General features: G+C 47.6%; 1 protein-coding gene across 1 annotated transcript; it reads left to right on the plus strand.

Moving 5' to 3' along the window:
* Positions 1-3,034: 3,034 nt before the first annotated feature.
* On the plus strand, positions 3,035-10,791 carry LOC144467914 (uncharacterized). The gene is made up of 3 exons (XM_078176910.1): positions 3,035-3,288; positions 6,759-7,005; positions 8,721-10,791. Exons 2-3 carry the CDS (start codon positions 6,763-6,765, stop codon positions 9,228-9,230), a joined length of 753 nt encoding a protein of 250 aa, XP_078033036.1. The 5' UTR covers positions 3,035-3,288; positions 6,759-6,762; the 3' UTR covers positions 9,231-10,791.
* The last annotated feature ends 6 nt before the right edge of the window (positions 10,792-10,797 follow it).

Consider the following 10,797-nt stretch of genomic DNA (forward strand, 5'->3'; position numbering starts at 1 on the left):
GAATACACCGTGAGCTAATTAAATCGGAATAAATTGCTCGCTAAATAGTAGCGATCGGTTAATTCCCGATTTACGACGGGAGCGTCGGGCCGGGGGCCGGGGGCCGGGCCGCTGCCGTAGGAACGTTTATTAATCTCGTTTAAAGGGCCGCTCCCCCCACTCCCATCCCGGACTTTTCATAGAATTCTATCGGCCGGCTCCAATCGAATCTAAATTCAATAATCTGATTTCGCGGAATTGCATCGAATTTGCATGGGAAATATCGACGGGCTGTGACGCGGGCCGCGCGCGCACCTGACGCGCGGACGAAACTTTTCGTCGCGAGTTCGAACTGCCGCGTACAAGTATTTATTTCCGTGCCGGTCGATTCCGCGCGGCAATCTCAGGCGCCGTTCTTCCGTAAATCCCCGTCGACGACCCCCATGGAACCGGTGGGTACCGATCACCTAACATTCCGGCTTGTCGACCGCGCTGAAAACCCGTCCTTCGTTTCGGCCTCGGCAAGCGGGTAGCTCCGATTTCACGTGAACGCTGCGAAATTCCCGTCCGCTTGTTAAATAATTCCCAAATATTTATGCGAGCGCGCGGAGTCAGCATTGTGCGCCCCGTGCAAACAGCGCGAACGGCACCGTTTTGCGATTGATACGTAATGCACCGTGACGCAGTCCCGGCCACTCATCAACGGACTGCTCAATTTTCATAATGCTCTCGTGTTTGCTCGCCTGTTAACGCGACGCGGCCCGATCGGACGCTTCCGAAAACGCGATCGAGATATTAGGGTGTCCTATGACTTTCTTCCCTTTTTTTGATGCGAAATTAATACACGATATTTGTTGTTTAACACGTTAACGACGGCTTGACCCACCGGTGGGTTGCGTGGGCTGCGTACATTTGTTTATTTTGCTTGCATTTCACAAAATAGGTTTATGTCATTTTATCTGAACATTATAAACAGATATTCAATAGTAAAAACATAGAAATTCAATATTATAAACTTAACATAATTATTCAATTTTTGTAAATATCGGGCGCCGATTCGCAGAGAAAATCGTTAACGTCGGCGCCGGCTTCAACGTGTTAACAAATATACGACGGACCTGACAATTGTCGGCACAGGTGTTTCGATGTCTTGCACCAGCTGCCGTTTTTCTTCTGCTCCAACTGTGATTTTTCATTTTTCAAATACTCGAATCATATTGTTAGTTGAGTCACGGACGGAAAGGGAAAATTAATGCGGACGACGCAACGTCGGTCGTATCACGTTAAATATAATATCCAATAATTATCGAGTTAATCATATGTGCAATCGAAACGGATTAACGGAGGCATCAAATTGGCACGGGCAATGCGAGCCGGGGCCGCGAAAGTGACAAAGATTATTAAATACAATATTCATCGCGCGAGGCAAGCACACGGTAGCGGATAAGCTAGATCTATGTAGAACGCGGAGAGCCAGAGCGCGACTATGTAGACGACCCCGAAATGTACCTGAGTACACGTTGTCGCGACTATAATGTTAACAAGCTGGCGCGCGTTACATAATATCGTTCGAGTATCGACTAAAAGGCTTCGATTTAATAACAACGCCCAGTGAAACGTCGACTGTCGGCCATCCGTGCCATAATTACTCTCGTTACCTCGCGTGATAGCTTAATATTTATAGTCCGCGGGCGTAAATATTTCGCCATCCAGTTTTGGACAGATTGTTTGAACAATCGTTTGATTGTTTTAAGAGAAATCGTAATGCGAGGAGTTAATGTCAGGTTATGTTAATCGTTGCGAGTGTATAGTGAACGAAGTCGAAGATCATAGCTCGTTAACCCTTTGCTAGTGAAAAGGGTAGTATTTCATAGTCAATTTCTTCCAAGCCTCGTTAATTTATTTATCCCATTATTTTCCTTAATAGGGCCGGACAATTTTTATTTCTCTTACTATCTTTATTATTATTTCGTTTCCAGTCTTTGATAACAGAGGAATTGATTTTTATTTCGATACGGCGGATATTAATCAACAATTAACATCTACTAAATATGAACAGTATTAATTTCTTTTACATCGAAATGAAAATAAATTCTTCCGTTATGAAAATCTAGGAACAAAGCGTACATAAAGACAATAAAATAAAGAAAAATTGTCCGGTACTACTATGAAAAATATTAAAGACAAACAAGCGCTGCTCAACGGAGCTTGAAATAAATCGCAGCGCAAGCGGGGTTAATAATATTAACATTTATTAGATCCCACATGAAATCTGTATCAAGAGTCGGGCTCGTTATCGCGGCGCGAGGGGTTAATGAGCCCGACAAGTTCACGAAGCGCGACGAGAGAAGCTCGCGCAAAGGTTGCCGGCCGATCAAAGAAAACTGCTTCGGCGGAGTCGGATTTTCGCAGATCGGAGAATCGCCGTTTCGTTGCGAAACGCGGCGGGAGAGCCTACGGTTAATCAAAGAAAACTTTCCTCGTCCCGGTATTTATGAACCAGAGAATTGTCCTTTATTTTCACCGCAAGAAAATGTTCCGGTCTATCAAACAAACTTTCCTTTGTCCGAAGTTTTACAAAACACGGGGGCGCTCCTCCATTTTCATCGGGCGAAAGAGATACTCCGGCTGGGAAGAAAGGGGGAGGAGGGGAGGAAGCTCCCGTCGGGGTCCTTTCCGCAAAGGAGTTAACGAACGTCCACGACCTGGGCCGGTCTAATTATCGACACAGGCAGGTGCCACCTCTTTTTACCGAACCGGTAGAAACGCCGATAGCGGATCAGTGTTGGTGCACGCGGCGAGAGATAGATAGAGAGAGAGAGAGAGAGAGAGGGAGAGCTATCGCGTATCAGCTCGGGAAACGGCGAGAACCGCGCGATCCGGCCACGCAAAAAAAAGTGACATCTGATTATCGGTGTCACGTACCCGGCTCGCTTTCCGCCTTTTTTTAATTAATGAGCGCCGCGCCGCGTCGGCGGTCACGTAAGCACCGCGCTCCAATTATCTGGTTCAGCGGCCGCGTGGGGCGGACAGAAGTGAAAAAAATAAAGGAAAAAAAAAGGAATTCGCCTCAATGCCGCGACGGCGGAGGCGGTGTTCCGATCGATTGAGATTTCCTCAATTAGTATGACAGTGATCGCGCGCGGAACCGCGTCGATGCTCGGCAACCGGGGGAATACGCGAAGCGAACCGACGACGACGCAGCAGCAGCAGCAGCAGGCCGGTGCCGTTTGCGACGGGACACACACACACACCGCACACGCCCGCCGCCGGATCCCGTAATTTTCCGAAGGAGAACCGAGTTGTTTGGTGAGTTAACGAGTCGTTTAAAATTCCCACGGAATTCCACTGGATTTGCCATTTTTATTTCCTCGCTCGCCCGACTCCGTTTCCGGTCCCCCTTCGCTCGCAGCTGCGACCTTCTACGGGGTTCCGCTCTCCCCCAGTCTTTCCTGCCCTCCATTATTTCAATTTCGCGAGCCGAAACTTGTCGCCGACGAAAAAACAGTTTTTCGAGCGGGAAAGAGAGAGAAAGAGAGAGAGAGAGAGAGAGCGGAATTGTTCCGATGGACGGGAAATTCGCGTCTAATAATCGGTCGCGTTGCACCATTTTTACGGCGTCCCGCAAAACTTGTGGCTCGCCGTCGACGGCCTGGCCGGGAAAAGTCGTCGACGACGGAGGAAACGGGGCGCTGACGAACTATATTGTCGGCGAAATAAATCGAGACGAGCGGTAACGCGGCCGGGAGACGGTGCCACGGTCGGGAAGGGAACTTGTTTATTTCATTTACTGGCTTCAATTTGCCCGGACAGATTATGGCGACCGAAAATATTGTGTCCGGCTGACGGACGATTTTCTGCGGGCACCGTGCCGTGTGGCCCGTCGAACCGACCGTCCACCCAGCCCCTTTACCATGAGAACGCAATTACGGAATTGCGCCGCTGCACTTTACTTTCGAAAATATGTGGCCGGTCTTTGTGTCGTAGCTGCGCCGCGACCCTTAGCACCGCGGACACCTGCGACGATGACGGCTGCAATTTTAAACGGTCAAAGGACTGGAACCGCATTGGCGTGTTGTACTTGAGCTAGGAAAACGACCAAGGAGCGTGTCTTATAATTTGCGGAATTATTTATTGTATGGACAACGATCGTGTGGTTTTACCTGCTAGATACAGAGCTTCTGCGACAATTGTAAGACGTATGCGAATAATCCAAATTTTTAATAATAGTCTAAATGACTTCACAGTATTATTATTAAAATATTTATTAATTGAAACAAGCATGAAGCGAAGAGAAATTTCCGCCTTAAATAATTTCAGTAAAATGATACACAGGCGTCTTTGAATTCTTTTAACTACTTAGCTTTGTCGATATTTTTAAAAGTTTTATCGATCATACTGTGTATAATCTTTTTGACAATTGTTCTAAAAAGAAATATTCTAAACCCTGCCAAATTTATGACTATGTAACCCTAACTATTTTGACATGAATCGTAGGAGAAATATATTTATTATAAGATATAAAATTGCCATTTCTTTGTGACGTCGTACGCAGCTAACAGGTTAACATCGTCGTTCTTTAAAATCTCGTCCGACCATTTTCTCTGCAAAAGCAAAAGCAAAAGCTCTGTAAACTGCGAAGGATCTAGTAAAAGTTGCGTGGACATCCGCGTTGTAACAATTTCTGCCCAGTTTCCGAGTGTCGTCTTGTAAAAGAAGGAAACCAGGACCCGAACGAGACCAGAAAATCCCATCGACGTGTTTCGGCACGAGAAAATCAATCGGTATTTGGCAGCGGCGAGAGATTTCCACCAAAATTTCGATATTATAAAACCGGATTCTGCACGGGATAAAACAGATCGATCGATCCACGCGCTGCGGCGACCCGCGGTCTGTCACACAGCCTCGTTCCGTCTTCACGCGGCCGGAGATATTAGAACGCCATTGTCTGCGCGGGGGTTGGCTTTTGCATTTTCGTGTCCTTCGGACCTGAACGGGGGAGGGGGGGGGGGGGGGGGGGGGGGGGGGGGGTGGCGGCGGCGGGATCAACGGACTCGTTTCCGCTTCTTTCGATCGGTGACCCGAATTTTAAAGGGGGTCAGCGCCGCCCGCGCTCCCAGACGTAATCACTCGAACGCATTCCCCCCTCCCCCGGGAACCCGTAACGCCCGTAATTCCCTTTATCGTGGCTAGTAATTACTATCGCGACGCCGCCCTTTGACTATTAAGCGGCCGTTCTTTGAGGCGACGATCCCGCGCGATCACGGCAAAGGCCAAGCTCATCGAAAAACCACATTTCGCTGGCGAACGGATATCAATTCGACGACGAACGATATCAGCTCGGACTACGATGATACGAGAGACGGGATTGTACATTGACTAATGGCTGCGTGTTTTGAGGTTGCGTCACCGAGGCTGGAAAAATCTTCGAGCACGAAACGCTGATCGAATCTCGATGTAAATAACAGAGATTACGAACGTTTCTGATTGGTGACCCCAATCCTTTCAAGGCCAATTCCTCCATTCATACCTTCGGTGTACTTAAATCGTCTTTTAATTGCTCAACTTTTGGAGATCGAGGCAGATGAACTGCTATTACCATGGAGAGAATAGAGAAGATATACTATGGAATATAAAGGGATATATAATACTAAAAATGATCATGCTAGGTTTTAAAATAATCTTTATCAAATTTACTAATATTTAAGAAATTTTTAAGAGCAATTATCTGTTACATAAAATTCAATTTTATAATGTATAAAATGCTCCAGGTTATATAAAATGGAAACGCTGTAAGTCTGAAGAAATATTTTGGATTTCCGGTTAAGATAACTCCGACTGCAAAGGGTTAATAGTTACGATAACAGTCCGTCGAATTTTATAAAATATATGTACAGTATCTCACGAACTATTCGAACAGTTTCTAAAATGCAATAATTTTTTAAAGACTTTACCACTCGAATTTTATTTAGATGTTAAAACTCACATTTTTCATTTCATTCGTCGTTCTAACTTACATTCACCTAAAAGAAATTCTTAGATATTATATAGTAAACTAGCTCCTCTTCTGTCACGACTGCAGCTTTTAATTCGTTAACCCTTTGACTACTGTTGGCGCCTATTGGCGTCCGAAACATGTTGGCTTCCCGGTACTGTAGGCGCCAATAGGCGTCAAGATCAAATTTCGCCCCCCGTTTATTATTCAATTTCATTAATTATATATTGTGTAACATTTATGTTATATATTGTAAAAAAAGGCTTAAAATTATTGTTTCAAGTAATATTGGTTTAATGTAATAGAATTCAATATTTGGAATATTTTAATATACTTCCACAAAAAGGCATGTCTAACGAAAAACTACGGCTGTGCCAAAGTCTGCCGTAGTCAAAGGGTTAACCGACTTGATATTTGTTTATCCAGTAGTCATATCCGAGATATCGACGAGAGATCTGTTCCACAGAAATCGCACGCGGCGTGCTTAGTTTCATTAACCTTATCTACATTCTAAGGATTAGTCTCCCGGATCCGCGGCGAAACTTGTGTCATCTCTATGTAGATCCGGGCCGCAATCAATGCCCGAATCCGATCAAAACGCTCGCAGAAATATCCTCCGCGCGATCCAATAATATTCAACGAAGGTCCATGCCCCCGACACCCGCTGCGAATTCCGAGCACCGCGTCGCTGAAACTTTATTCAAAATCGCGGAAAAACATCGGATCAATTAGACGACGACGACGGTGTATTAAACATTGTCGGGAACCTTTGGACTTTTTCCAGAAAAATGAAGACGGAAAACGATATCCAGCGATCTATATCGGCGATGACGATCGGCGATCCGGAAGCCTTCGAATCGCCGGGTTCGTCGAAGAAGCAGGCCTCGAAGACGACTCGGATGCAGACAGTGTTGACGACGATGGACTGCTTGAATCACATGCTGATCGGTTTCCTGACAGCGCTGACGTTGTTCTACTCGGCCCGATCCCTCGGCACCCTGGACCTGCACGTCACTTTGTGCACCGTCGGGGTGAGTGCCCGGCATTTTTTTTCAGCCAGAGCGTAACACACCCTTTCGAATCGTCCGTGGTAAAAGGCTGAACTTCGCTCGCGAGTCACGTTTTCCCACCGGGTAATAATTAGGTACGCCATTGCACGGCGCACAATGACCTGCACTGGTTCCCCGGCCGCTTCCGTTATCTCCTCGGTGTCTTCTCTGTCCGGGATCGTTATGAAATTAGTCGACCGAACCCCCGCGCGCGCGCGCGCGTGTGTGTCTGCGACCCTCCAATAGCGACGTAGTCGTTCCACCGTATAGTTTCGGCGACAAAGACAAACTAATTGACCGGGAGTCTTTCGTTGCTAATTGTAACAATTCGACGGCGGCGCGTCGAATCATTTGTCTGACGTCTCGCTGAGCTGGAATTATTTCCGACACGAATTCACGAGTGAAAAATTGATAAGAAAAATTTGCAGATACAGATATAACGCGGAGAATTAAGATTCAAGAGCAAAGTAATGTCTAACAGTTTTAATAATAATTTTCCTCCCGCGACTATGATAAATCAATTTGCCGCGTCGTAGAACAATATTCCCTTATCGTCGAAACGAGTCGCGTCCGCGCGCGCGCGCGCGCAGCGATTATTTTAATTCGTCGCCCGGAAGTTTTGCTTGCCGGGACAAATTAAACTGCGAGCAATTATTAATCGTAAAAAAGGCGTAACACGCAGTTGGTAACAAAGTTGCATGGCGGTGCGGAACGGCACGGAAAAATAATCCGCGGGACGATTGACCCGGGCGCGAGATTTTAATGGAATTTGAAACAGTTGATTGCAATTTTCGCGGGCGCGGCTCGCGCGGCGGTATGGAAGGGGAAGGGGAGGGGAGGGAGCATAAAATTTGATATCGCGCGGGCACTCTCCTTCGGACTAATTACGACGCGAACTTTCCGCAGCCGGGGAAGTCGGCGAGCAAGACCGACAAAGTGGAAAACAACCGATCCGTTCGCGGGTGGAGGGGTGGTTTCCGCGCGATAAACAGTCGCCGCGAAACAATTGTCGAAGACCGGGTTGGCGCGGGAGCGGCTCCTCCTCGCCGGTAACATAATTTACGGGATGGCCGTACTTTTCGCCGGGGACCCGGCCGCTCCTTCGGGGAATGTTAAATCACCGTTCCGCCGGCCGTGCGGCGCGAGAAAGTTTCATTCCGCGGAAAAATTTTCGAGCGGTTTAATCGTTGAAAAAAAAGCGCGGCCGAACTTCTTTGGCTCTCCGCGAAGAAAGCCGCGGGGAGGAATAGAGAGGGCAGAGAGCTAGAAAAAAGAGAGAGAGAGAGAGAGAGAGAGAGAGAGAGTAAGAAAGAGTAAAAGAAAGAGAGAAAGGGAGAGTAAGAAAGAGTGAAAGAGAGAAGGGCGGAAGAAGTTCCCGGGTAACCTTGCCGGGTCTCTGCAGTGTCGGCGGACGATTGCGCGCGATTCAAATTGCTCCATTTATTTTCCACTTACACACCCCGGGGCTGAAACGCGAAATCGAAATTCTGCAATGACCCCGAGGGTCTCCCTCCCTATCTCTCTCTCTCTCTCTCTCTCTCTCTCTCTCTCTCTCTCTCTTTTCGCTCTCTCTCTCTGTTGCTCCTTTGGTCTCCGGGAGACAGTCCCGAGGTGGCCAAAGAAGTTCTAACGACTTGGCGAAACGACTGCAACTTCCAGCGTTCCTGACGACTCCGACCTCTTCTGCCTGGTTTCAGTACATCCTGCTGATGTCCGAGGGCATTATCTGGCTGGCTGGCGAGGACCTCATCACGGGATTAATCTCGCGACGCGCCAGAAGCCACGTGCACTGGATCCTCCAGGCCCTGGGCCTGGTCTGCGTGATCGCCGGCGTCGTCGTCATGTACATGGTGAAGAAGGTCCACATCAGGTCGAACCACGCGATCCTAGGCTTCTCGTCCCTCGTGATCATGATGTTCTTGGCCGTCTGGGGCTATCCCGTCTTCGTCGCGGTCAAGCTGCGGAAGCTGGTCAAGCCGGTGATCATCAAGTTCGCCCACAATCTGCTCGGCATCGTCTGCCTCGTGCTAGGCATGGCCGCGCAGATCCTCGGCTACCAAATGAAGTGGCTGCCGAGGGTCTCCACGATTCCCCACGTGCAAACGGGCGCCATCGTTCTCACGGCGATCATCACCATCCTCACCGTCAGGAACGCGCTGCCTAATCTCTTTTCCCAGCTCTCGGCCATCTTCGCCAGGCGGCGGTGAAGAAGCTGCGACCCGGTGTTGCTGTGATTCGTTTGTTGCGGCTCGTCGGGAACGCTGCTCTCTGTTTTGCTAGTGTTTTCAGAAAGTGTGAGCACCGTTTGGCGAACTTACCCTTGAACGTTGCTTAGGGTCGCAAGATGGTATAATTCTCTCTGTGAATTATTTCTAGGCCGTGAATAAGACTCGACCAATCATCGAGTATAGCTAAATTGTGTAAATACGAGTCGCGGTAACGCGGAAAATATTTTTTATCCCCTTGCACTGTAATAACGAGTCGGACATGTGATAACATTTCGTACATAATTTAATAAATATAACTGTCAATCATTTCTATTGACCCATTTGCATCATAAGCGCATATATGCATTTTACTTAGGCATTTATCACCGAAACGCATATTATTTATATCAGGCCTGTCGTTAAAATTTAAATACAGTAAAAAGATTTTTTGGCGATAAGAACGAATTTTTAACTTTTCTTTGTGATGCAAATGAGTTGAATCGAAACAAACTTCGAAGCACCTGTCATCGATATCTGACACAAGATCGAGACACAAGAATCATCCTATGGCATTGAGGAAATAATTAAGGACGTAAATAAGTTTCGAATAAACTTATTTAATAATAATAGTGCAAGGGGTTAAGTAGGTTAAAAAGCGTATCAACGTATCGCAAGAATGGGCGTACCTCTCTCTAAAGGTAATATTTATTAACGTTTTCTATTATTACACCCGCTGGACAATGCGTGGAAAAGTTTTTTAGAGCGACGAAGAAGATTACTTCCGATCAGCCGTCGGAATTGATCAGCGAAATGGCGGACGAGCTTCTTCCCGCGGGGAAACTGTTATTAATCACAGCCTCCAGTGTTCTTGCATCGTTCCCGCGACGGATCGCGTTATCGTCTGTCGGAGCCCAGGCGTCGAGAGATTAATAAATATCCGAGGAGATCTTTTTCCACGATCGCGTCCTAATCGTTTCTAATTTCGCTGGAAACGCGTCGTTACGCAATCGCCGTAACGACGATCCAGCGTCCCGACGATGGCTGGCTCGGCAGAGCAACGAGTCACGTTTTCTCCCGGATATAAATCCTGGGTTTCCTATCGAATTCGCGGCGGTGCGCGCGAACACGGGCGAACGCCGGGCGTCGATCGGAATTACCGTTTTTGAATAATACGAGAGACGGATCGTGTAACACGGGTCCGCGCCAGTGATAAGGTTGGAATTTATATTTTAGAAAATCGGGAAGAGGAGGAGGAGGAGGAGAAGGGGGGACATTCTAAAGCGGGGTGTTCCGTAATCGGATCGGCAGCGATCGGGGACACGCGTCGACACTCGGATGAACAGTTATTTTCGGCGTTTGAGGTCCGATGGGCGACGAGCACGGAGATCGATATTATTTACAATAGATTCTGTTCGCAGCGCGGGGAAACCCGGACTGCTGGAAAATACGCGTCGCGTAATCAAAGTTCAATTATATAAAGTCATTACGGCGGGACGTGTCCGAGGAATATCGTCGTCCGGCACGATCGAGAGAGAGAGAGAGAGAGAGAGAGAGAGAGAGAGAGAGA

Source organism: Augochlora pura, chromosome 3 (genome assembly GCF_028453695.1).
Source record: "Augochlora pura isolate Apur16 chromosome 3, APUR_v2.2.1, whole genome shotgun sequence".
NCBI classification, from domain to species: Eukaryota; Metazoa; Arthropoda; class Insecta; order Hymenoptera; family Halictidae; genus Augochlora; species Augochlora pura.